The sequence below is a fragment of the Phaethon aethereus genome, assembly GCF_964289735.1.
Source record: "Phaethon aethereus genome assembly, chromosome: 1".
NCBI classification, from domain to species: domain Eukaryota; kingdom Metazoa; phylum Chordata; class Aves; order Phaethontiformes; family Phaethontidae; genus Phaethon; species Phaethon aethereus.
Window position 1 is genome coordinate 68,562,637 of NC_138575.1, and position 27,681 is coordinate 68,590,317.

General features: G+C 41.6%; 2 protein-coding genes across 2 annotated transcripts in view; one reads left to right on the top strand and one right to left on the bottom strand.

Moving 5' to 3' along the window:
• The window catches only part of KDM5A (lysine demethylase 5A), a gene marked incomplete at both ends in the record, with an annotated part of 47,949 nt that extends 35,936 nt beyond the window's left edge, over nucleotides 1–12,013 (bottom strand). The window contains 7 exons of the mRNA XM_082011653.1: nucleotides 43–131; nucleotides 680–785; nucleotides 5,658–5,792; nucleotides 6,281–6,451; nucleotides 8,700–8,822; nucleotides 9,865–9,942; nucleotides 11,849–12,013. Coding sequence (XP_081867779.1) covers nucleotides 43–131; nucleotides 680–785; nucleotides 5,658–5,792; nucleotides 6,281–6,451; nucleotides 8,700–8,822; nucleotides 9,865–9,942; nucleotides 11,849–12,013 — 867 coding nt within the window. The remainder of the gene's footprint in view (nucleotides 1–42; nucleotides 132–679; nucleotides 786–5,657; nucleotides 5,793–6,280; nucleotides 6,452–8,699; nucleotides 8,823–9,864; nucleotides 9,943–11,848) is intronic.
• A 2,731-nt stretch (nucleotides 12,014–14,744) lies between these two features.
• Nucleotides 14,745–27,077, top strand: CCDC77 (coiled-coil domain containing 77; the record flags this gene model as incomplete). The annotated part of the gene is made up of 11 exons (XM_081997700.1): nucleotides 14,745–14,791; nucleotides 16,202–16,418; nucleotides 17,702–17,844; nucleotides 19,746–19,842; nucleotides 21,179–21,245; nucleotides 22,003–22,100; nucleotides 23,435–23,583; nucleotides 23,927–24,170; nucleotides 25,093–25,218; nucleotides 25,304–25,456; nucleotides 26,931–27,077. 11 exons carry the CDS (start codon nucleotides 14,745–14,747, stop codon nucleotides 27,075–27,077), a joined length of 1,488 nt encoding a protein of 495 aa, XP_081853826.1.
• Between the last annotated feature and the right edge of the window lie 604 nt (nucleotides 27,078–27,681).

Here is a 27,681-nt window from a genome sequence, read left to right on the forward strand (position 1 = left end):
ATTTCTTGTTATCAGAAATCACAGTAAAGCAATCAAACTTACAAAGTTGACAGAAAGAGCTCCTTTGCGTTGCCTCATCTGCATTCCAAACGCTTCTGATCTGGTTCCCTTGCGTCTTCGCATCACCTCATCTTGAAGTTAAATAAAGTTAGAAGTTATTAATTAGTATTACATCAAGATAGACTTAACTTTCAAAATGAACACAGATGTCCAGCCTGCTACACTGGCTTTCATATCAAAAACTTCCTGACAGTCCAAAGAAAGCCTTTTTATACCCAGTCAATCTAAAATAAACAGAGATTACGAAAACATATTTTGCTTATCCTCATAGGTGATCCTGACTGCCTCACAAAACAGAGTGAATTACACTCCTCATTTGTGCACTTAGCTAGCAGGATCAGTTTCAGTACTGTCAAATCCTGTTTTCCTTTCCAATCACTCAGTTCATGCAACAGCTGCTTAATTGTTATTGTTAGTATATAATACATAAAGAGCTGAAACTATGCCAAGTTACATGAAGCACCCTGTAAATCTCTCCCATGAATGAAACCCTAAAATACTTAGCTTTCTTTTTCCAGTTATAATGATTTGCTGTCTTCTTAATGTTGTCTCTAGAGACACACAGAAAGATTTAACAGCCTCGTTACTTTACAAAGTGATGAGCCCAAGACTTAATTACCCTCTTTATCCTTTGCTCCCAGTGCCAGACCCATCATCTTGGGTCCAGCTCCAAAGATCTGCAGCTTCTTCAATTCAGTATTTCTACTCATTTCCCCTGCCTCCGCCTAAAAATAAAAACAAGACCACATCAGCACAAACCATCCCCTCCAGGTTTCTTCATAATTTGTTTATATTCCACTCTCCTACAAAATCAGCTCATCAGAAGAAAGGAAACACAGGCATCAAAAGAAAAGATTTTCTGTTCCTAAAGCCAATGAACAAATGCAAATGGAATAAAAGACAGCATTTCTGTCCCAACTTTCAAAACTATTTCCTATTTAGGATTACAGATAAAACTATAGAAAGTATACAGCAAATAAGACAACCAGGTTTGACATTTAGCAAAAAAATAAACAAGAAGAATGCCACAGCAGTATATTTCAAAATCACCATGATTCAGTCAAGTGCTTGGATGTTAACACACACACAGTTTCAACAGGATTTTCTTAATCTGCTTCCTTGCGTGGACGTATACATGTGACGCTAATGAGTTCCAACCTACTTCCTCAAGCTTGGCTGCTCCTGGGTTTATCTGTGATCAAATGTTACAACTCTTGAAATCACAGCTACTCATGGTGTCCCTGCAACCTCAAAACCAGAGATTAAAAGACCCATTAGAAGACAACTCCATGGCCCTGCAATGTTGGTTCCTGAAGTGTTCTGTTCATCTGAACTTCTACTTCCCATTACTCACCTACCTCATTTTCTCACATCATTGCCACTAACCTAAGAGCAAAAGAACCTCCATATTCTGGGGGTTTTTTTGCAATGCAATCGCCTTGGTATTTTCTTTATGTTGCCTCCTCATACTTTGAAAACCCTTTCTAAGCTGATACAGAAGGCCACTAAATTCTCATAATTTGCAATCCTCCTGAAATTCGCTTATCTTAAAAGATCTCAGCAAATCTAATACCAACAAGGTTATCTTCAAGTAACTTACTGATGACACTTCACCTGTTTTTTCCACAGTTATGGCCTGATGTATCGTGCACGAAATAAGCTCCTTTGGGGTGACATGCAGTCAGTTTTTAATCAATAAACAAAACAACCCAAGTTCAAATGCACTGGCAAAAAAGCTAAAAGAAGGAAGATAATTTCCATTTATTCAGTCTGAAACAGTTGTTTTTCTTGCTTCCTAACACATTAAAAGAGATATTGTTTCCTAGGCATTATTAATCTAAGGAAATTTTTAGTGATATTTAGAGTCCCTGTTCCTACTGAACTGTGTATGAAGTATGCTAACCAGCATCTTTACAAACTGATTATTGCTGATATTCTAATTTTAAACATTTATGAATTCTATGTCACTATTAAATTATTTTCACTTTAGATATATGTTACCAACTTTGTAAGCCCACTCTGAAATTGCATGCTAACTGGCATTTTTTTCCTCATAAATTTTTGGCTAACAAGGCATAAGGAAACACTGACTTTTTTTCTGTACAGGAAGGCTTACTGCCTGGAGACTTCATAGTCCCTCAGTTCCCATCCGAAATTCATTAACAGATTATGCATTCTCTCAACTAACAGAACCTGACAGAATCAACAAACATTACATTTCTCAGCACAGTGCAATTTTCTCAGCAACATTTATGAACAATCTCCACAATCTCTCTCTCCTGCTACTGTGACCTACAGTAATTTTCTCAATGATATCTGAAAAATAATTTTACTACCATATTTATTAAAAGTAAATAATTAACTCTCTACAGTTTTACAGCTTTGTTTAAAAATGCATTGCCTAAGTATATTTTCAGAACTCCACCACCCAGATTTACTTGAATTCTACTAAAATTAAGTGGATGCAACCCATTCATGCTCAGGGGGAAAAAGCTATACAGTTTTCAGAAAGAATAGGTTGTATACTGAAATCTAAATGTTTTTTTAAAAATCAGATTGCTATATAACCTCATGAACATTGCCAGGATATTGATAGTTTAAGGTGTGAATACCAAAAGCATTCAGAAGCCCCAGTGAGTAGTCTTTATGCGGTGTCCTTTAAGACTGTATAAAAACACCAAACTCAAAACTGTGAATGCATGAAAGCAGAAATCTTGCATTCTTTGCCGTTTTCTCATAGCTAACACCACAAAAACTCCATCACACTTTTGCATTGTATTTTTTCCATGTAAGCAAAATGAACTTGATTAAGTGTGATTCTACTCTCAGCTCCTCATTTTTTTTTCTGAAGGATGAAGACATATTTTTGTTTCTTTTACCTTCTCAACTGAAAGTACAACCCAAAGGCTTTTCTGGTATATGGGCGAATCCTAATAACATGATCCAGTTACACTGGACTCTCACACTATCTTTTTCTGTTGTCCCACCCTCATCAACTTAGAAACGTTTGCATCCCCACCTCTCCATCCCCAATGCACAAGACCATAATAGTTACAACCAAGAATCAAAATATTTACATGTTTTGGGTATTTGTCAGCATGTCCCAGAGTCCTTTTGTTCCACACAACTATTCCCATGCAAGGATATCTTTCAAATTAAAAAAATGGAAGCTTATTTTATTAATTCTGTTATTCTGCAACGAACCAAATTTGTAAAGGAAACATGAAAGCAGATATTAGAATTAGAATTGGTTTTAATTTTTCAGAAAATTCTCTGGACATTAAGTTAATAACCTTTAAAAAGAGAGCACTTCATTATCTTTTTGTTCCAGTACTGCATTTCTCTACCAGAAATCATCATGATGTAATCTGATTAGACAAATCCCTTGCCAGTTAAAATACACCCTAACAGATCATCTATAAAGATACACTATTCTTTTCCAAGAAAGAAGTAGTCTCCTAAATTTAACCTTTCCTTAAGGATATTTTCTTTACAAGCCGTTAGTAATCCAGTTGCCCTTCTCTGGTTTTCATTTGTGATAGCTTTTTTCAGAGAAAAGGGAAAGAGAATGAAGTATTAAGTTTATTTTTGAGCAGAATCTCTCATCACCAAATTATCCTCTTCCTATTCAGGGACAATGTATTCAACTGAACTTTGATTGTAGTGTCCAAAGATTCCCAACTCATCTTTCGCAAAGGAGAGTTCTCATTCCCTATTTTTCACTTTCTCTAAAAATTTGTTTTTGTTTTTACCTGTTCTCTGAAGACTATCAAGACAATCTCTGGTACAATTCCAGGTATGCACTTCAAACAATAAACAAAGTCCTGTCTACAATAAGGAGATGCACTGAAATCTGGAAGAATTTCTCAGCATTCCTCAGATATTTACACTTCTACAATTTGGGGCTACTGAGGACAAATGTATGTTTCTAAATACAGTTCCAGAGTTCACTCAGAGTTATACACAGCTTCCGACACAGCCAAAAAATACTTCTCCTGGCTATGCAAGTATGTTTTTTCCTGCATTAGAGAACTCTTTTCAGCCATTTTAATAACTGTAATGCTTAAAAGACACCATGGCTACATGCCTAATAAAAGGCATTTAAATATATATATAAATATATACATATGTATTTACCTTTTGCAGAGGATCCAAGTAAAATCACCCCTCTCATTTCTGAAATGCAGCCCCTTTAAATGAAATGAAGCAGCTATACTGTGCCCGGATCACCACAGGATTTTTTCCAACAAGGAGAAATGAGAAGTACCATGATTCTACTGAAATCAGCAGGAGAAAAGATCCCACAGGATCTTAACAACATAGCAATACTTTTATACCATGTATGAAAAAAGGGTCATACTGGCATTATTGCACAAGATTTGTTCAAATCCAAAGCAGAATTCCACATGATGAATGACTGCTTCAGTTCCTTCAGCATTCTCATTTTTTCTGGTTAGGTCGCTAACACTACGTGATTCAAGAGATCTGGTAAGATCTCTGGGACTGCCTTTGTGACGCACTGTTATATGTCTACAATAAATAACATCAAGTCAGCTTCAGTAAGCTAAGAAAACAGACTAAAAAAGACAATTCAGTCTACATTATGACATCAGAGAAAAGTGTGAAAATGGATACTCAAATACCTCAGTGACAAGAAAGATACATTTGGAACAAAGCAGTTAAGAACATTTGAAAAAACTTCGTGATGCTTAAAGTAAGTCTAGGATGGCATCAAGCAAGTAGTACATTTGTTGTGTATTAATCCAGCTTTTGCCCATGTTCCCTGCTGACTGGCCAACAGGGAGCCACTAGACCTGCTGTGAAGAGCCTTAGGATGCCTGCAATAGGAATCTGTCAAAAGGTGAAGGCCTGCTTTAAATAGGGCAATAGAAGCAATGAAGCCATCAGGACAAGCCTCCAAGATTCTTTCTAATGATACAGCATTTTAAATGGTGGTGATTCAGTTTGAATTGAGATTTACTGGGGGGGTACTCCCAGGATTTAATATCACCTAGTAGAATATCACAAATTCCTGTAACACCACTAATCCAGAAGAAACGAAACTGCTCTTTTCAGTAGAAAAACTGTGGAAATCCTATACAGTTCCAGACATCGCTGAGCATCTCCCCACATATCTATTTAATTTCTTCAGAAAAACAGTCAGTCCAGCTCGAGATAATTTGTCCCAAGTGCAATTTCCACAATTAGCAGACTTAGCTACACATATTTGCATTTGTGTAACTAAAGGGCATATTTGAAAAAGTTAAAAAAAAAACTTTTCGAACTTTGCAGAAGCAGAAACTTCAACATCATTTCACAAATGGTTTTCTACCTGTTTAGTTTCCACAGATATATTCACTGCAAAGGTACCTGAGCCACTTGTCAATAAAAAAGGAGCCTTTAAAAGCTTACAGATAAACAGTGCATCTACCATAAGCAGACCAGGACTCAGAGAGACATCCTTCTCTGGATTTTATTTGAATGAAGACTGCTTCCTGGTGGTGCTTTTGAGCAGGCTCCTACAGCCAGACAGAGGCTGCTGCACTGGTAGAAGGAATAAGCGTTCTCTGTCCCTAGCTGCCAATTAGCAGGGGTACCTGGGATTTGACGCGCCTGGTTCTCTTCAGCACAACGTTCATTCTTGAAGCCTGCTTTGGGGAAGCCTGAGCATCTGAACTGAGTTCCTCAGCCTCCACTTTTTCCTTAAGGTCCAAGTTTGGCTTTTGGATGCCCTAGAGGATCAGAGCACAGAACACCAGGTTGATTGATCAGGCAGTGCTAATCATTCCATGGTCTGTGAATCATTGTTTGCTAAGAAACAGGATGAGTGAAAGCACACAGCATTACACACGCCATTTTGACAAGAGGCCAATTAATCCATGCACCCTTCAAATAAGGAAGCTGAATTGCAACTGTCAGTTTATCAAGAGAAAGACATCTTTCCAATTAACCATATAATCTTTTGCCCTGTTTTTCTTCCCAATAGGGTGGGCCTCAGTCCTATAAAGAAATGACTATCAGAAAATAACTACACAAGGTCACGTTACAACTTCTAGCATTATTGGGTCACAGGTAAGTATGAGGGTGGTTCTAGCTTTGTTTACATAGCTCAAGCTTCTAAAAGCATAAATGCTACATCCTAGTTTCACATGCAATAACAAGTAGCATTCTATATGCAGTTTTGGTCCCCTCTTCACATCATGAAAGAGAAACGTCTCACCATAAGGCTGACCCCAGACTGGAAGAGCTCATAGGGATACAAGATCCGTTCATAATGAGACTTGAGTAACGACCCTGTGCCTTTTCCTGGCAGGTAGCCAAGCCGACTTGCGACTTTAGACCATTTCTTCTCTTTAGTGACTACTTCAAAGCCTCCTTTGCCGGCAACAATCTGAAACGCATAAATAAAAAAGTTAAGGGTTTTGAGCTGCTCTCACCACCTTGCATAAACCAAGAACCAATTAAACCAACCAAATGTTAAAAGGTTCTATTAAGAAGTGACAGAACCCTAAATTCAGTTTTTGTTTCCTGAAGGACTAGTACTTTAATAACTAAGCACTTACTCATCCTCACTACTTAATACATTTAACATGACAATCTTCCTAGTAAATGTAAATTGCGTACTGTCCTAGACAGGAGGAGTCCAACAGTTAAGATTTATGATGTGTTGGAAGGAATACAAACCCCACCATCAGAACAAACTGAAAAGTTAACTCTCACCAGACTTGTACTCTGATGCAAAACACAAGTCTGGCCAGAAGTGAAGCCCATTCTAACAGACCCCAGGCAGAAGGGAGTGTTGGGAGCTCACAACTTCAGAGTTACAGAAACTCTCTCAAAACCTGAATAGAACAGAAACTACTGTAAAAAGGGGAGAAACTGAATTTACCTTCCAATTAACTCAGTCTGGTTTTTACACTTGATTTTAATTTGACTCTAGTAATTCACATATGGAACTACCACTGTTTACATGAAACTAATACATACATAGAATGAAAAACGACAGATCATTTGCCTCCAGGCAATGATCATAATCGCATATGAGTTGCTTCCTCAGAAACACTGGACACATCTTCAATGCCTCCATTCCATTTACAGTTGCACTGCCAAGCAGCTTAAAACCCAAATGGATTGTAATTTCACTTAACGTTATTGTAAGACTAATAGCATTTCTACAACAGTAGTTTTGCATTACATTTCTTTACATGTTAGGACCAAATTTCATGCTTAATGTTTCACACAGTGTCAGAAACCTCAAAGCAAAAGCATTTTGTTACTGGAGTGAAATTTATGGTTTACTTTTGAGGCTGACATAAATTCAAAAGTCCGTTACGCTGACAAATAAATTAGTTAATTCTGGCTTCTCCTATAATCAGATAGCTACACTTAGAACAATATTAATGATCATTATTTTTCTTCATATTTATAGCAAAGTGCTAGAAAAGCCATTTTACATGAAACTATTCCTAAATTTCAACTTATCTTCCAAAGAAAATTGTGAAAAATTAATGAAAAATTGATTTCTAAAATTATCTATACATGAACAATGGCTAGAGAAGCCACTAAGCGACTAAATAAACTTAGACCTGCATATCTGTAGTAAACTAAAATATTCCAGCTCATAACAGTGACACAGATATTTCTCAGTATCACTATGATAGTCTGCATATCGCAGCAAACTACCATAGACATGAAAAGGAAAAAAACAGTGGAAGACATTTTATCAGCTTTTTTCCCTGCATTTTATCAGCAATTCCAGACTGTACAAAAGACTACGACTTCTTTTCTTAAAAATAAAATCTATTCAGATCTTTACATTTTTACTTGAGAAAGAAATCTTGATGGGGAATGGAAACTGATGCTCTAACCTAGAAGCACTAGAACTGCCTTATCTTAATTCCTTACCTCTACCATATCTTAATTTCTCACCTTGCAAGAAAAAATCTACCTGTTTGTATTAATAATCCATCCTTAGCAGATAAGTTTATAACAGTACATATATTTTACCAATGCAGAAGCAAATTCCAACGGAGATTTTATCTGTGTGCAAACTTTGAAAAAACCCACACCAAACACAACTATAACAGTATAAATTTCTAGCCAACCTTAAGCCTAACCTGTTTTGGAATTTAATTAAAATAATTATTCCAGAAGTTGACATTATAAACTCGCCAAAATTCTTGTCATAAAGGAGAATCTCTATTGGGAGAGAGGAGGGAGCAATTACAAAAACAATTCATTAGAGAATCATCAGGTCAGGAGGTGAACTGCACACAGTATTCCATTGCCTTCTCAAAAACCATCTCAAAACTCCTGCAGCTCTACCGTATGTAAAAAAGGAGAATTAAAAAGCAAGTGGCCAGCTGACATCAGGATGTTCAAGCTGTATACAAGGTAAGGAATACATGCTGTAGAGAGTGCAACCAAAGGCAATTAATTTAACTGTGCTTGATGTGTCTGCCATAACCATTCAATTTTTTAAAAATCTCTTTCGCTGTATTTTTTTTTCCACACTCTCATTTAACCTTCATATTAATGAGATTAATGCTGTAAAACAAGGCCTCCCTGTTGCTTGGCTTCTTGAGGTTGATTGAAAAATTAGGCCCCTGTCTGACCAAGGCCTACAATTGCTTACTCACCTTGCTCAGACCATAGAGATCCAGTATTTTTCTCTCCACCACAGGGATTTTTAAATTGGATCCTTGGAGTTCCCAAAATTTTGCTAACTGATCCAAGAAGTCCAGCTTCACTCTTGTCATTGCCTGCAATCAATAAAGGAAGGTGAACACATGTCACAAAATAAGCATGACAATACCTTACAGTCCTGAGAAAAAACATGACAAGTTTTTATAGTGTTTACATTTTCAAAGTGCAGCTTGGCAAGTGACATATTTCTCACTCATGTAAAAAAACCCTAGAAATAGAAACACTGATTAAAAAGAAAGATCTTTACAAACTGAGAATTGTATATGCTTTTCTCTCTGCATTCAAGAACCTATAAATCAAACTCCTACCTATGTCTTGGTTTGAAACCAAAACGCATACTTATGAAAAATCAGCATTCCAGGGAGAAACATGAGAGCAATTATTAAAATACACATTGGGGGGGAGGGGGGGGGAAGAGTTACAAACAGGTTTTATATATGCCTTAAACTTGCAGAAGGGCCTCCTCCCATGAGTATTTTTGGAGTACTCAAATCACTTTCCATAAGGAGACCCATTTACAAGCCAAATGATACATGACGTTTTGGTATATGAACAGAGCAAGGCTTTGAGAAATGTTGTAGAGAAAAGGAAAAACCAGGACAGAATGGTACTCGTACTGCTTTCAAGAAAACTCCCATACATTTTTTAAACATCAAATTAAACAACTATAATAAGCTGATTTTTGAAAGTTCATTTTAAGGCTTACAAGGCACTACCAAGACAGTATAAGGCAACCAGGAGCTTCAGAACAGCAGTAAATATTTTAAGAAAAAAATTCATTGCCTGTGGAGCTCTGAAGGCTAGACACTGGCTGCTCTTACTATACAACATGGTACTTGGCATTCATTTTCGACATTTCCAGTTGAATGTGAAACTCTTGTGGTTATTTTGGGTAATAAAATAAAAACCAGACTTTTCTCAAAGCCGTGGAGAGTTATTTTATATGAACTCTGCCACTGCCAAGTATAAACACTGATGTGGTCTATGGGTTTCTAAAGTCTCTCCCATCCAGAAACCTGCCAAGATGCAAATCTCAAGTAAGGAGACCTACTGCTTTCAGTGCAAATACCAAATTGTATCAACAGTGGAAAAGCTCACCTCCAGCTCATTCAGGCGCTGAATTCGTGGAGTGAAACGAAAACTTTGTACTTCACATGCAAATGGAGGCTGCCAGTCCTAAACAGAGACACAAGGGCATTTTATTGCTTCAAGAAATTTCTCAAAAAATGCACAAAAGAGAAGACCCTAACACTATCCGAGTAAACAAGCTCTGAATAATAAATTAGTTTCTTAGTACAACTGGTGATATAATTTTCTAATTTTATAACATTCTTGTGCTTTTAAAATAATGTTCTTCCCACAATTTTAGTTTGAAGAAAGAGATCCTCACAGAATTAATAAAGTTCAAAGCACTTCAGTATGCATTACCTCATACTGAGCTAAAATGAGAGAGATACACTGTAGCTTGTTGTTTTTTTATTTACTTTAAAAACGGTTCCATATATCCTACACATTGCAAAATTCTCATCATCAACAGTGACAAACGCTAAATAAAGCACATAATTACGCATCTAACTTTTTTCATGTTTGCCTACAGTCATTTCAATAATGATAAGACCACCAGTCAGGAATCCAATTCTTTAACAGAAATGCAGCCTTAAATAATTACTTTCTCACCACAGTCAGCAGTCGGTTCAACCACAAGTGCCTCCTGGCCCCACCTCTCCAAACTGTGTTACAACATCCGAACAAGTATAATTCAGCTTTTTAGTACTTTTTAAGACAACATAAGTTATAGTAGATTGTCTACCTGGCAGTAAATACAACAGAGTAAGGACACCCCATTCCAGATGGACAAGTCCCACTAAATATTTATTATTTGCTCTGCTGCAGCATATAAAGGCCTCAAGCACAATCGTAAAATATTTACAGCTTCTAATAATGGAAAAGAATAATAAATCAGTAAGGTTAGTATGAGGCATCTGATTTAGTCCTTATTGCAAGTTGCAAATCAACCTGACACATGCATCCTGCAAAACCCTGCAATGCAAACAGCTAAGCAATCATGGAGAAATACAAATGCGTTCAATGGCCAGGAAAGTTCTAGTTATTCTCAATGAACAGGATCTGGATCAGTTTCTTGTGCCCTCTCAACCTAAGCCATTCTGCTTATTTTAGAAAGGGCAGCCCCTTGGAGGTCAAGTTTTCACCATGTCATTAAACCAACTAAACAGATTCCAGCAACACAAACAGGTCAGAAGGAGAGGAAGGATCATGAAATCTAATCAGCAACCCCTGTATCCAAGTTGTTCTCAGTTACACGCTTTCTTTTCAGGTTTTTTCATCCTCTCTCTCAGTATTTTCAACTTTCTCATTTTACAGCTGTATTTGAAGTTTATTTGTACTTTAATTATGAAGTGATTTAACCGCCTTTTGCCAAATTGCCTGATGTTCCCATCTGAACGGTTTACCAGATCACAGGGCGAGTCATCACAAAATAATGATCAAGTCATCAGAGAGATTAAGCTTCTACCTTTTAAACTGCTACACGTAAACGTAACTCCCCTGCACAAACAGATTGGCGCCGCTTCTATTAACAGCTTAAAGATTATGCTTATCAACAATAATCCATTAAAAAGAAATACCCCCCTCCCTGAGCAAACACCTCATTTCACCTACAATACCTTTTCACAAGTGGGTTGTGGGGGATATGTATTTTTCTGAAGTAAAAGGAGCGTGAAGTCCCGGACACCGCCACGCGCTACTAGCTTCTCACCTGCTCGAAAGTAACCTCTACAAAACCCAGCTCCATGGTCAGAGACTGTGTAAGTTCCTCAGTGTCCCCGCCACGGCCACCGAGGCCTACGGAAGGCCACGCACGACACCCCAAGCGAGCACCGGGTGTGGGGGAAGGGGCTCTCCAGGTCCTCACGCCCACCGCTCTGCCACCGAGGCGCTGGGCCCGTTCAGATCTCCCGGCGCGCCCCGCAGGGCCCAAGGCACCCGGCGAGCCCCTCCCGGCCACCCCGGGGCCAGCCCGCTCCCCCGCCCTGCCCCCTCCCCAGGCCCAGACGGGCAGTACCTTAGGGGGCCGGATCTTGCAGATGCCGGTTTTCTCGGCCAGGCCGCGGATGCGGCCGATGAAGCCGAGCGGGTCGCTGAACTCCTCCCAGCTGGGCTCAAACACGGGGCACTCAGGCGGGGGCACGAACTCGGCCGCATAGCGCGACCCACCGCCCCCCGACATAGCCGTAGGGGGAGGGCACCGCCGACGCGGGGAGCGCACGGAGGGCTGCGGCGGGGCAGGGCGGAGAGGTGCGGCCGGGTACGGCGGGGGGGACCCTCAGAGGCGGCCGGCGGGGCTGCGCCGGTAGCTGAAGCGCATCCTCCGGCGGCGGATGCCGGGCAGGATGGCCGCCGGGGGGGGCCGGGGGTGGCCGTGTGGGGCAGCAGGGGCGGCTCCTGCCGAGTGTTGTTGTCCCGTCCCCCGGGGCTGCCTCCCCCCGCGCCGAGCCCCTCTCGCTCGCCTTCCAGCTCGCCGGAAGTTACGCGTCTGGCTTTGAGACCTCCCCCGGAAACAGAAGGTGTTGTTGCCTTCCGATCCAAAAAGTAGTCCCTCCGCCACCCTTCTGGCGAGGCGGCTCCCAGCGCCGAGGAGCAGGCCGCCTCCCGGGACCGCCGCTCCCGGCGGCGCTCCTCCGACAGATCCGAGAGCGAAACTGCTCCACTCACCGCCCCTCAGGACACCCTGCGGCACGGCGGGGGGAGGAGAGGTCCGGTGGGGGAGGGGGTCGAAGAGGGCGGGGCCGCTTCCACTTCCGCTGCGGAGGAATGTGCGACGAAACTCGAGCCATTCACTTCCGGTGCTGAAGGACCATTTCGCCCATTGTCTGAGCCGGACGTCAGGAGGAGGGCCGGGAGTCCCGCCCCCTCCCGCAGGCCCCGCCCCGCAGGCCCCGCCCCCCGGCGGCCGTTGGGCCCGGGGAGGGGGAGGGAGCGGCCTGCTGTTCCCTTAGGGCCCGTGGGGCCGGGGTGCCCGGGAAAGGCTGCCCAAACCCTGGGGTCCTGCCTCCTGGCAGCTGGTTCCCGGCGCCTTACGCGGATTCTTATCTTATGTTTTTTAACTTTTGCAGAAAATGAGCTGTCAGCACCACGGCCCCCCGGGTGCAGCTGCGAGTTCTACATACTCCTGCCACTTTTTTTCTTTTATTATCTGGTTGTATCGCTGTACCAGAATCTTTTGAGGAAATGTGTGTGTATGTGTATGTAATGTGTGTGTTCTGTTACCAACAGCAGAATGACCAATGTACCCAATTTCCAAGATAAGCAGTGATTTAGGCAGGAGTAGTACAGGGGAAAAAACTCCATGCTAGAAAGCACCTCATCCATGCAAAAGCTTTGTTTTGAGAACGAGTCTTTTACTGATTTCCTTCTAGACTGTTCAAGGTTGTTTTGGTTTTGTGTTCATATGTTTGGGCTAGTGGAGGGCTCTGTGAGGAGCTGCTGGGGAGGGTACAGGTTTTCCTAACAGAGTAAAAAGCTAAAAATCCCAAATGACCTGTGAGGGGGACATTTTTTTCATTTTACCAGTTCTGCAAGATACCCTTTTTGAAACAGAATTTTACTCTTTTCTCTGTTACCCCCTCCATTTTGTGGGCTGTTGGCCTCTGAAACACTGGGCTATGCTGGGACTTGTGTACCCCAAGTCAATCTTTATTCTTCTTGGCCATCTGGAAGTATTTATCACTTGCCCAAGAGAAGGCTTCAGCCTTCTGAAGGGAATATGTACTTCGGAAGTACAATATATTCAACTGTTTTATGAGAAGTGGAGAAAGCAGCTAGTCTAGTGAAGGGTAACAGAAAGGGTAACTTTGCCTAGAAAATGATCTCCCCCCCTCTTTTATCGAGTAAATGAATTTGAAGAACCCCATAGTTTTATAAGTAAGCCTAGGTTGTTTGGGGTTTTTTTGGTAATACAGAAAATTTGTTCCTTTATACAAACGGTTACGGAAATAAAGCCAGCTTGTTAGTGTGCAGGTTTTTTCCCCAGCACCCTTGGCGACTACGTTAGGAAATCGTCTATCACATAAATTGTGAGACTGCCGCTAAACACTGCTGGCTATGGGAAGGTATACGGGGGGATGAAGAGGCTAAAAATCATCTAGTTGATCTAAAAAATACCTGCAGCTATTCAGCCAGCCTGTGAACATGTGACTGCATCACCACCCCCGTATGTCGTCCATTTTCAAAGACAAACGGATGTTTGGCGGTGGTTGTTTTTGCCGCTGTTGATAAAATGAGTCCCCACTGCAGGTTTTGCCCGGAGCCCTAAGCCCTGCCATCATAAAAACTGGGTTATTATATCAATGCCCCAGTTTTCTTCCCCAAATAACCCCTAACCCCCCTCCGCCCCGCCGCCCGTCGATAGGCGCCCCAACCGCACCGCCCACTCCGCCGGCCGCGCGCGCGCAATAACCCGTCCCTCCCCCGCAGGCAACTCACGGACTACGACCCCTAGACGCGCCGGCGCGGGGGACCCCTGCCGCCCGTGTTGCGAGCGCTGATTGGTAGAGACGGTCGGCTCCGCGTGGAAGGCGGTCTGTGATTGGTGGAGGCGGCGGGCGGCAGGTTGCCGCTCCGTTTAAGTTGTGGAGGGTCAGTTACGGCGGTTATTTAGCTGTTGGGGGCCTGTTGCAGTAGAGGGCCGTGAGGTGGTGGTGGGGGTCGCGTACAGGTGGTGTCGGCCCCTTCCCGCGCTGCCTCGGGAGCTTGTCCCTGCCTTTTTTGGTGGGGGGATTCTGAGGGGCTTTTCCGCGTGGCTACGGCCGTTCCCAGCGGGGCCTACAACGCGCCCTAGCTCTGTTTCCGCCGGGCACCGCCGCCTCCGCCAGCCTCTCACGTAGCCGGGGCCGCAGGCGGCCCGGCTCGAAGGTTCTGTTCTCTGCTCCCGGTGAGCCCGGCGCTTCCGCAGAGGCGCCATGAGCGCGACGGACTACCCTGCCGGGACCTCCCCTCGCTCCAGAAGGTAGTGTGGGGACTGCCTCCGTAGTGACCCCGCACCGAAACCTCTCCGCGGGCTCTGGCCCCGCAGCCCTTCCCTTTCTGTCCGGTAGCCAGGCTTAACGTAGGGCACGGTTTTGTCCGCTCTCGTACCTGCTGTGCTTCCTTATGCTTACGCCTTCCCATTTCTGCTGTTTTTTAGGTCAGTAATAAAGTATTCGCCTTGTGCCTATGTTACCTGCTTTCTTCTGTTGCTGTTAGTCATTTTTCCAAGTGTGTTGTTTAAGGCGTTTCTGGGCACTGGTGGGAAAGTTTCTACATGAAATAATGGTATTATTGCTTATTTAATACTTTCCTACAGTGCCAGGAGTTAAGGAGCTTGGTATGTTTTCACGGATATAGCACGTTGGGGTTCTGATCTAAGCAGCTTTGGTGTTCTATTCCATGAAGGTCACTGCCGCCTGAGCGTCACCTGCCAGATCACTTTATGATCAAAGTTCTGGCACTGGCTCCAGAACCAGATAATGGACTGTGCTTTTGTTGAGCAGATCTTTAGTAAAGAGGCTTCTTAGCTTTAATTCTGTCACTCATGGTATCATTAAAAAAAAAGTGTCACATCAACATAAATAGCAAAAAGAACACTTTGCAAGAGAATTTTTGAATGCTGTGTGCAGCTCTGTTTGCAAATTTGGTGCTTGCTTGAGCAAGTTAAATGTTTGAATGCAGTAAACATTGCTTAAAAGAAAAATCAGACATGTAATTACACTTACATATTCTTGATTTATGTAGTATTGACATGTTTTTCATCTAGCACCTCAACATAAGATTCAAGAAATTAGAAGTATCTATTTCACTGTCAAGGGTGGACAAGCAATGTGAAGAAGAACATCAAGAACACCAGAAAGGAAAGCATATAGATTCCTAGACCTACACCTTAAATTATGGTGGCTGGTGCGTCAGCTAACCTGAATTTATTGTCTTTATTCAGGTCTTTATTTAGAAAGTGTTTTTCTCTCTGGATATCAGATAGTGATTTTGTCACAGATTATGTAGTCTTGTTTATCTTACAATGGGTGCTGCTTACAATTGCACAACAACAGACTTTTTGTCCCCTTTGTTTTCTCCTTCTTTTCCTTCCTCCTCTTACTTTCATGTTTGCCCTCCCCAAATAACCTATGAGACTTTCCTTCCACAGTGTTTTTCTTTCTCCCTTTTCCATCAGTTGGCCGCATCTCTGCAGTATAGTAAGCCTGCAAGCTGTTCTATATCAAAGCTTTTGGTTCTCCTAAATGCCATGATCTGTTAATACCTGGAGCATAGACAAGCTAATCTGTTTGAAATTGAGCCTGTGACAAAATTTATATCTATTTTAGAAAAGTTTTTTCTTATTTTATTGTCTGAAGCTTACATGTAATTAGAAACTGTTTCTGTCCAGGCTGGCCACCCCCCATGTCTCATCCAGATATGCTAGTTCTCAATCTCCGAGTCAGGAGGACTTTACTCCTCTCCCTTCAGTCAGTGAGCGCTTGGCCTTTCTCCGTCCCTCCCGGGAGCTGCTGGAATACTACCGCAAGAAGATTGCTGACTTTGATGAGGAGCATGAGGATTTGGTAAAAAGGCTGGAGAGATACAAAGAAACGTACGATGAGCAGGTTAGGAAAAGAGTTTTTGAATGATAATGTACTACATATCCTTATACAAACTTAATATTTTTCTTCAGTTGAAAACTCAGCACAAATGGTCTTAAGATTTACTACTAAATGTGGTAGAACTGAGCTAAGAAGAAATAAGTAGATTTTATGGTTTGATTGTAAAATCTTGCTGTCTGTCCTCTGTCAAAGCAAACAAACATGCATGTAGGCTATTCTTCTATTCTGAAGTTATTATAGTTTGGTTATATCTTCACAGTAGGTTGGTCGTTTCTGAGCGGTTTTTTTAAATGAAAGCCTGAGATTAGATGTTCAGTTCCCATGTTGTCCAACTTCTTTCCCTTGTTTCTCGTAGCGAAGAATGCATGCTCTTTTGGTCCAAATTTCATGGGCTTTGAGATGCAGATAAAACTTGTATTTACTGCAATGGAATTCATAAGCTTGGCCATAGGATATTAAGTAATACACTACACAGCAAATAAATGCAAATTTAAAAGAAACTCCAAAACCTAAAAATCTTTGCCTTTTAAGAGGAAGAAATCTTACAGAATATCTGTAAGCTATTCAGTGCTCTGGTATGCTTTACAGCATACATCTGTCTGCCAGTTATCTTTGTAATTGTGAATGACCCTTTGGGAACAGAACGATCACGACTGAGGTGCATCCTCAAGTACTGGCCATGCTTGAAGCAGCCTGAAAGCCCTTGGGAAATACGCGGCGTACAAGTTACTTTCATTCAACATATGGGACAGAGGGGCGGGTTCCAATATAAATGCCTTCTCTCCTATGGGAATGGTTTTCTGAAAGGTTTGTTACTTTTCCATACCAGGTAGAAAGTCATTAATGAAACTTGGTAACTAGCCAGATTTGTCACTACTAAACCATATCAATATTTTAACATTTATTCTTCAGTAATTTCTTTTAAGAGTACGTGCTATTACAGAGGCTTTGCTAGGTTTTTGTTGATGTCAGACTCCCCATATCTGTGCTGCTCTGACCACCAGTGGGGAAGTGCAACCACTGGATACTAGAGACCCTAGCTTAGGCCTTATTTGACTGTTGTATAGTGACAATGATTCTCAGGGCTCTAAACTCCCTGTTGAAACTTTTTTTTAATGATTTTTTCCAATACTGCCCTCATCTGGTCAAATTTTGTAAGAGAAATAATTCACTTGAACTGGCAGCTGTTCTATACCAGTTACAGGCTCAGGACACAAGCAGTTTGAAGTTTGTAAGTGTTGCCCAATGCTCTGTATCATTTCAAGTACTTAACTCTCTCTACCTAGCACAAATTGCAATGGGAAGTACGTCAGCGAGAAGAGGAGATTGCAGAGTTGCAAAAGGCTTTGAGTGATATGCAAGTCTACCTCTTCCAGGAGAGGGAACATGTCCTTCGTCTTTACTCAGAGAATGATCGGCTGAAAATCAGGTGTGCTGTCTTAGATGGTGGGCTGGGTCACTGGCAGTAGCAATTGTATGTGTTATGTTCTTAGTTCTCATCCAGATCTGGAGTCTTCAGAGAAGCAACTATGCCACATTTCCCAGGGAGGGCTCCTATGAAATCATTCCAATGTTGGAGGTGGAATGCAATCTGTTGGGCTGCTAAATATGTTTCCACTTATTATTCCTTCTATTCCAACTAGTAGAAGGAAGAGCAGAAGCTGAACATAAATTCAGATTTGAATTGTAAATTGCCAGTTTATATGGCATGTGAAGGTCTGATTTAAGCAGACTGTGGTCAGTTGACCTTGGCTGGACTCCAGGTGCCCACCAAGGTGCTCTATCATGCCCTTCCTCAGCTGGACAGGGGGAATAAAAATAAAACAAACAGCTCATGGTTTGAGATAAGGACAGGGACATCATTCACCAGGTACCATCATGGGCAAAACAGACTTGTCTTGGGGAAAAATGAAGTTATTACCAATCAAATTAGAGTAGGTTAATAAGAAATAAAAACAAATTTTAAAACACCTTTCTTCCACCTCTCCCTTCTTTCCAGGCTTAACTTTACTCCTGAGCTCTCTGCCTTCCCCCGCTCCCAAGTGGCGCAGGGGGATGGGGAATAGGGGTTGCGGTCAGTTCATCACCTACTGTCTCTGCTGCTCCTTCCTCCTCGCTTTCTTCCCCTGCTCCAGTGTGGGGTCCCTCCCATGGGAGACAGTTCTCCACAAACTTCTCCAACATGAGTCCTTCCCACAGGCTGCAGTTCTTCATGAACTGCTCCAGCCTGGGTCCCTTCCATGGGGTGCAGTCCTTCAGGAACAGACTATTCCAGCATGGGTCCCCCATGGGGTCACAAGTCCTGCCAGCAAACCTGCTCCAGTGTGGGTTCCTCTCTCCACGGGCCCTGCCAGGAGCCTGCTCCAGTGCAGGCTTCCCATGGGGTCACAGTCTCCTTCAGATGCAGCCACTTGCTCCGGTGTAGGGTCCTCCCTGGGGTTCAGGTGGATATCTGTTCTACTGTGGAGCTCCATGGGCTGCGGGGGCACAGCTGGCCTCACCATGGTCTTTACCACGGGCTGCAGGGGAATCTCTGCTCTGGCACCTCAAGCACTTCCTCCCCCTCCTTCTGTACTGACCTGGGTGTCTGCAGAGCTGTTCCTCTCACATATTCTTACTCCTCTCTCCAGCTGCAATGGCTGTTGCTGGTTTGGTTTTTTTCCCCTTCTTAAATATGTTATCGCAGAGACCCCTACCACCATCACTGATGGGCTCAGCCTTGGCCAGTGGCAGGTCTGTCTTGGAGCTGGCTGGCACTGGCTCTGTCAGGCATGGGGGAAGCTTCTAGCAGCTTCTCACAGAAACCACCCCTGGAGCTCCGCTGCTACCAGGACCTTGGCACACAAACCCAATACACAGACCTTGCAACTCACTCCCTCAGCCCTAAAAACACTTAAGCTCAAATAGAAAATACAGACCAAAGCAAATAGTTTCCCATCACTCTGAAATCATGTTGATAGCCGCACCTTTTTAACGCCATTTAGTTGGTGAATTGGAATATAAGCTGCTGTACCAGAAAAGCTGCCAGTGGCAAAGGAGTTCCCAACCTTCTTCAGAACATTTGTGGGTGGTAATATCAAGTTTTATGTTAGCTTTTTAAGAACTTAAGTCAAAACGTGTGTTGGTGTGCTTTGGCCCTTCTCAGAAGGGTGACGAGAAGTCTGATACAGCCCTTGATGTGGTTTGCTTTAAAAACAATGGACTCATAATCTGTTGAATGAAGCATCTGAAAGGACTTTAGTTCGTTCATAACTCTGGAATGCAAATTCTTTACAATGTCTTGATGTACTTAAAAATCACAATGTGCTGACCACTTTCTTGGAATTCCAGGGAATTGCAGGATAGAAAAAAAATTCAACATCTCCTGACTCTAGTGGGTACAGACAAAAGAGAAGTTACATATTTTCATAAGGAGCCTCCACATAAGGCAAGTTCCATTTTTCTGTAGAACTCTGCTTTTGATTGTAACATGAAGATCTGTACCCCAGGCTGACCACAGACCAGATCTGTCCTGCAAGTCAGCAGTTGCTAAATGAGCCCAAAGCAGGAGTGATCTGTACTTCTGTAGCAACACCAGGTTTTGGTATAGCTGGTGACAGATAAGGAGGAACAAGCGCACTGGAAGTAGGTCCTCTTAGCATCAGTCCCCTTCTACCTTCAAAGCATGCCTCCACATCAGCCTTCTAAATGTCAGCTATGATTCTGAAGCCATCTTGGCAAATGGTCATTGAGAAGTTGGAGAGGACACCACAAAGAGAAAAAGACAAAAAGGAAGTGCAGAAAATGATCAGGTGCCATGTTTGAAGATCAGCTACCTCAGGGTGCCTATCTCTTAGAGCCTCAGTAAAGAAGAAGTGTTGAAGTTGCTGCAGCAGTTTCCTGGGGAGGAGACTGCAGAAGAGCCATCCCCTTTAGGCAATATTGTATTGCATATTTCAGAAATAACATCAAATTGGTTAAATGGCAGTGCATATGAAGTGCAGTGTAGTTGAACCTGCTTAGGAAAGTAATGAATCATGAATGATTCAGACATACAGATACTATGATGGAATATAGGATTCATCTTGGAATAGGGTGCAGGAAAAGGCTGAAATATGCTGCATTGTTTGTGCATTGCTCTGCACTGCACAAGCAGGTAAAAAATCTTGCAGAAGCTTTAAAATTCCCTGACAGTTTAGCTTTAAAATTAGACCTATTATATAGCATCAACCTCAAGCTAAGCATTGGGGTTATAACCTCCTCCCTCATGGCCTCCTGTTTTTGTTAAGTGGGTTGCAGTTCAACATTTGAATTGTTTTAATAGTTTTATCAGTTAGCATCTATCCCAGGGTTGTTCAGTAGCTTGAGTGAATGTGCTGATAAATCAAGCTTCATGTTTCTCTGTCTTGCTAAGGCAAGAAGGAGTATGAAAGAAGGAAATAACATAATCTTCATCTTCACCTTCCTTTTCTCCTCTCTGCCCCCAAAATGTTCCTTTTCCTGCTAAGGGTGCTGATTTTCATCCTAATGAATCCAGAAAAGGCAGGATTACTTTCCAGTTGTTTTGGTGAAAAAAAAGAGGCAGAAATGGCAAAACTCAGCCTTGATAAAGGAAGCTTTTCAACACTGACATTACACTTGTGAATGTCTTCCTTGTCTTGTGGTAGAAGTAAGGTAATGCTGTTCTTTTGGATATCTCATTTCACTTTCTAAGATTTGTTCTTGACCATTGCAACTTTGGAGAAGTCAGATGTTCATCGAGATATCTAATCTTGTTTCTATAGGTTACTGTTCTGCAAAGGCCCACTAAATCCAGAGAGTCACATGAACAAAATCATACTTCTAGAACAGGTACCACCCAAGCTGATCTAACAGCGGCTCAGCTACTGATACTTGTTTCTCTGTGTGTTTGTGTCTGGTACACCAAATTAATTCCTTACCATGAATACTTTGGTATACCTCCATTAAGTTCCCTAAATGTATTGATGTGTACATACATATATATGCAGTACTCTTGGCTTCCTTTCAAAATCTTTTAAAATAACCTGAGCTGGTTCTCATGTCAGTGATCTGCTCAGCTGAGGAAGAGGCCGGTATGATAATGGAATGTCTGTTCTGGAACTATGCAGGTACTAGCTGGACAGGCACCCTTAGCCATTCCAAGGTGTGGGGTTCTGCCTGCCTTTAGTGTAGACAGTAGTGTGGGTCTGTGTGCCTACTTACTGATTTTCTCTTTTTGAAAGAACTGCCTCTTCCAGATTGACCCGAATTAGCTAACAAGCTCAAAACTCATTCAAGACTTGGTGCTTGTACAGCTCTGTCATCTGCCTATTCATCATTTATTTAAGAAAATTTGTTAAGTTTGCCAAGGAAATTAGTAGGTTGCCTAAATATTGTGGCATGATAGTGTGGGATAAAGGTATGCGATCACCGTAAGTTCTGAAACTCCTTTTCTTACAGCTAGCCCTCTGAAAACTCATTGTGACTATAGCAGTGGCAAGTTTTTTCCTGTTCTTGTAGGCCTGCCAGAACATACAATATTTCATGCTTCGAAAGGTACTGCAGGTAGATTGGAAAACCCTTTTCTACTTCTGTTAAATTTCTGCAGTAGGAACCAAGAGGAGTACTTCAAAACCAGCAGCAAAAGGAGAAAAACCAGAAAGTCCTGAGAGATATCAGAGAGATAATCAAACACTTCTACTTCAGGTAAAAACATTTGCTGACCGATGGACATAATTCCTGGGTGTCTAGGAAATTATCATAAACAAATATGCTGTCTGTTTAGATAAGATGTAGACATACCAATTTTATCAGTCTCCACATCTTACTATGGATTCACACTTTCTTGCAGTTTATTTATCTGTTTCTTTGCGATGAATGTAGGCTTACATTTAAGAACTTGGGTCTGATTCTGGAAGCTTTACATACACAGATGTTCCAGTAGCGTCAACTGGAATGTGTTGCCTTTAATTATACAAAGTGTAATTGATGTTATCTCCTATAATTTGATTGTGGCTATGACTTTACGTTAAACCCACAGAAGATCTGCAGGGTTGGGTATTTTGTGGAAGTGTGACAAAAGCAATGTGTCCAAGACAGAGTTAGGCAGCCCCAATAAGATGCACTAGTACAATGAAATGTTCCCTTTGCCAGACTTCAGTGAAAGACAGGGTGTAGATAGTGTGGCAGAATGAAAGATAAAATGTAGCAAATCATGAATTGGGGAAGATACCAGAAGCTGTATGTAAACCCTGAGGAAGGGTGGGTCAAGAACAGCAAATTAAAGAGCAAACTTGTACAGCAGATAGATCTTTTTCTTAAATTGTTGTTTGTTTGTTTTGGTTTTTTGTTCAAGGGCAGTGGTGACTGACCTAGTGGCCAGTTAGCTGTCTAACAACATTTATTCTGAAGCTAAGGAAGCATCATACAAAATTGTCATGAAAAAAGGCGATCTAAATACATGCTGAGTTTTTTCAGATAGTTTCTTATACATACGCCAGATGCACATTTTTCAATTACTTGTTACTTGTTCCCATTCGTCTCCCTGACTATGTGCGCTAGATCAAGTTTCTTTGCATCCCTCTCCTTCACTCCTTATCTTGTTTACATTTAGTAATTCATTTTGGTTGAGTAATTTCTTCTGTTCAAGATGTGTGGACTTGCTGCCTTCCTAGAATTTAGGTATTTTTATATCACCATTTCATTGGAAGAAGTTAGCATAGGGACAGAAGTGTCTCTGTGTAATCCACAGGATTTGTTGCATCCTGTGTGCAATTTAAATCTTTCCAATATCTTCGATCTATTGTTGCTGCTTGTAATATGCCTGTCTTACCTATAGCATGATTTTTTCCTTAAAAACTTTTAGTTGTTTGAAATACTTAGCATTAAAACAAAAATAGAAATCTGAGAAATTAGCACTCTCAAACGTATTATCAGGTAGAGACTTTGATCTGAATCTTGGAATTTAAGAGAGAGTTGCAAGGACAGGAACAGAGCTGCTGTGAGGTCTTATTCAGTAATGTCTTTGTTTGCTTATTCAGGTGGAGGCCCTGCAAGCTCAGATAGAAGAACAGACACGATTATCCAAGGAGCAGCTTGAGGCTCTACTAGAGGACAGGCGGATTCACATGGAAGAAGCCCAGGTCCAGCATCAGAGGGACCAGGACAAGATCAAAACTATAACAGATAAGTGAGTGTGAGAGAATGACCATGATGTAGTCCTGAGATGAGAAGGAAACAATGGAAACGTTTTGGCTTTCAGTATGTTGCTTCCTGCAGCAGGCAGAAAAGCAAATTATGCAGCCATCTGTTTGGTAGTGTGTGTGGAAGAGGGTGAATGGAGTAGTCTACATATTAAAAATCCTATTTCACATTGGAAGAATATCACTTCTTCCATTATATGAGAAGAGCTAAACTCACTAGGAAAGCACCTACCTCTTTCTTCCATGCTGCTTCCAACTTGCAACGATGACTGAGGAATTTAAGGTAGGAAGTAGGAAAGAAGTTAATTCCACTGGGATCCCTTTTTACAGACTCCATAAGACCCAAAATCTCTTATATGAGAGTACCCGTGACTTTCTCCAGCTCAAGTTTGACGCCCGAGCCAACGAGAAAGCATGGATGGCAGAGAAGGACAGTCTGTTGAGGAAACTTGACAAAGATCTGGATCAGCTTATTATCAGCAGGGAGCCAGGAAGAGAGAAGAAGCAGAGAGATACCAAGAAGATGCGTCGAGCCGATGATGGAGCTTGGAAACTCCACAGCAGAGAAATACAGGTAATGGTTTTGTTCTAGGTAGAGGCTCTTTAACTGTTTTTTTACTAGAAAATTGCAATCATCTGGGTTTTGCCAAGATAGGCAGTAGCTAGCAGCAGTTTCAAAGCTGTACTGGCTTGCCGTAACTTATGTTGTTGCTGGCATTCATGCAAAAAAAACCCCCTCCTGCCTCAAAATCAGCATTGCTTGCAAATTTCAGATAGAATGTATAGTTAGGATTTATGGTAGCACTTCACTATCAGTTTCTTTTATGCCCAGAACAAATTCCTACTTCTGCAAGCCCCATGATGATGTGGGCCAGCGGTTCTTAACCTGCTTGTTGCACATGCCTTTCTTTTTGTGTAAATGTTCCCAGCTAATGGACTTAGAATGCAGTGTCTATATCTTCCTTCCCGCTGTCGGGGGAGAATGAGTCCTTTCAGTTGATGTCCCCCAGCTCTTCTACAGTAGTCAGGATTTTTCTTCCACTTCTGGTATACTTCCAGTGAGAAGTTGAGAGATCTGAAGTAGGTAAGCAGGCAATATGGAATCGGAAAGTAAACAGGCAACAGGGAATTGTTTTCATCTACCACTGAATGCAGATCTTATGAAATGCAGTACTGGGCAAGCAGCTGTGAAAAGGGGAATTACAGCATTAGTTGAATATTATTTTTAAGGGGAAGAGGAGAGAGTTCTTTAACTGATGATGAGCAGTTATCATGATAACTGCATGCAGAACTGGTAACCTAATTAAAAGGTTTCGTTAATGGAAGTGGTGTTAGAATATTGTCCTTACCTAGTTATTTCATTAGCTCTAGCTCCAGTTGTTGATTTTTATTTGCCTGTCATATTGTCAATCTACCATACTTGCTTTTCCAGCACAGGGGAAATTTTGTGAGCATTGGCTTTTGTGTTGATTCTTTCTGTTCCTCCTATGTCCTAGTCACTGCAAGAACAGCTAATGCAGGAACAGCGCCTATCAAACATGTATAGGGAGCAGTGTGTCACCCTGGAGGGTGAGCTGGCTAGGATTCGTGAGGAGAGAGATGTTGGCAAAGAACTCTTTAAGGTAATTAGTCTGTAATCATCAGCTAGCTATGTGATGATCTCGCAGCTTCTATTCTGTATACATTACCAAGTTTTCATCTCCCTAGGAACGCTCAGAAAAGATGGGGAAGCGCCTGAAGCTGATGACTCAGCGATATGAGGCCTTGGAAAAACGTCGTAATATGGAAGTAGAAGGCTTCAAGAATGACATTAAACAGCTTCGGCAGAAGCTGAAAGATGTAGAGGAGCAGCTTTTTAAGGTAATAGTTAAGCATTTCTGAGCAGACTATTATGGGCTTGCCCTATAGAGGTGTATTGTCAGTATTTAAATGCAGTGTTTCCCTAGAGTTAAGGAAATAACTTCTTTAATAACTTCTTTCTTAAATGCTCCTTTAGATATTAATATTTGACAAAACTTGCCCTCTTACATATTTTATGAAGCAAAAAAGATTTGTCTTTGTTACAGTCATCAAGCTTGCCAGGAACTGTCCTGGTTATACATTAGCTGTACATTTTTGTTGCAACCTGTATCTCACTTAGCTGTCTCAAAATTGCAAGGCCTTGATGTTTCTTGCAGTTTAGGATGAGATATTTATCTAAGATATGCTTGAGAGGATGATCTAGGCATAGCTTTTGTCCAGCTGACTCTTTCAGGAGTCTGGCAGTGCCACCAATTTGCTTGTTTTCTGTACTTTTGGCGCACAGTTCAGTTTACTTAGACTAACGCATTTGTCTTCACTAAAGGCTTCGATTTTTTTTTTTTAATTTATTTTTTATTGGGCTGTTGGTTTTTAAATATTATTCTTTAAGGACTAAACAGCATATGTGAATGGGGGGAAAATTGCCTATGATACCTTTACTGCAGACCTGTATGTTTTGGAACTGTGGGTGTGCTCTTAATTGTATTCTTAATTTCTTTATACTTTTAACCACAAGAGGGCAGAGGAACAAAATACTTGCTAGAAGTCTCCAAAGTGCTCTTTCAATCCTTCTCCTCACTTGAGGTCAAAATGACCACAGATGACTAAATGTCCTGATACGCATATTAAAATCTTTGACCAAGAACTACATGATGACAATGAGACACCCTAGCAGCAAGAGAAGAGAGGGCTCTGAGAGCAGCTTCCAAGGCTGTGCTGCTCTGCCATTGAAAGTGACTGGGCTGACATGCTATCCAGTTCCAGAGCAACAGGAAATGGCAGCCATGGCTAGCTTGCTATCAGGAATTCTGATTATCCAACAGCCTTTGTTCAGCACAGAATGGCCTGAGACTAGGCGTTGTACTTGAACTGCTCTTGAATCATACACAGTTCAGAAAGCATCAGGTTGACCACAGCAGTTAAACCTAGTTCTAGTAGCAAAAGATCACAAAATGTCATCATATCGGGTGAGGTACTTAGAACTAGATGAAAGTTAGTTGATAAATATTTCAACTTGCCTCTTTTTGTGGGTCTCTGAATAATACAGGTATTATAAAGGAGTCAACAGGTTATGGGTAAACTTGATTACTATCTAGATTTCTTTCTTGCTAGTAATGTAACACCATAGTGTATGAAAGATTTGTCCTTTATTTTTGGATCTGGAGCACCTTTCTATTGGTGATATTAGCATCCTCTTTGTTAGCTACAGAGGGTCTCCTTTAGAGTTGTCTCTGTCATATCCTCGTCATAATACTCTCTAATTGTATTCTGTACAGCTCTGTTTTTCTTAATCTGTTTTTCTTTTTCCTTTTAGGTGACCCTGAATATTGGACCAGAACAGGATCTTGCAATTCTACATGAGGTCCGCCAAGGAAACAGACTAACTCATAAAATTCAAGGAGAACTAAAAAACTTGAAAGCAAAAATCTATGGCTTAGAGAATGAATTGCGTGTGGTCTGAAGCTGAGGTATTAGCTAGCATCCTAGTTTTAGGAATGGGACACTGCTAGGCTGGAATAGTCATATGTGAGAGTAGCTCCTGCCTGTCTGTTTCTTGACATCCAGTGACAAAAGGCTTGAGGAAATCTGCAGTTAATGACATAAGATTGTGCATGAGCCATTCCTAACATGCCAGATTATATTGCTGCTTCAGATGAGAGAGAGCACCTGATAACACTGACATAGAAAGTACATGATGACATCAGGAATATGCTCATGAGTTCATCACACCTTCATATCTGTGGTAAGGGTCAGTGTATACTGGTCTTCAACTTTATTTGGAGCATATTATAAACCACATATATGGTTATAATGAAATTAATAAACTTCGAAGGATCTAGTTCAAGATCTGAATTGCTTGACTGACCTTTTCCTATGTGAGAAGCAGCTTTTAAAATTGTTTAGATGATTAATGTTTTGATGCTTAGTCACTTCAGGATGTAACTGGAAATTTTCCTTTGAAAAAGACCATGTATAGAAAGTATGTACTAAAGTGTATTGCATCTGACTCTCCCCTCAACAGTATAATGATTTTAAAGTGGCTTCCCTTTGCTTGGTTCTAACCT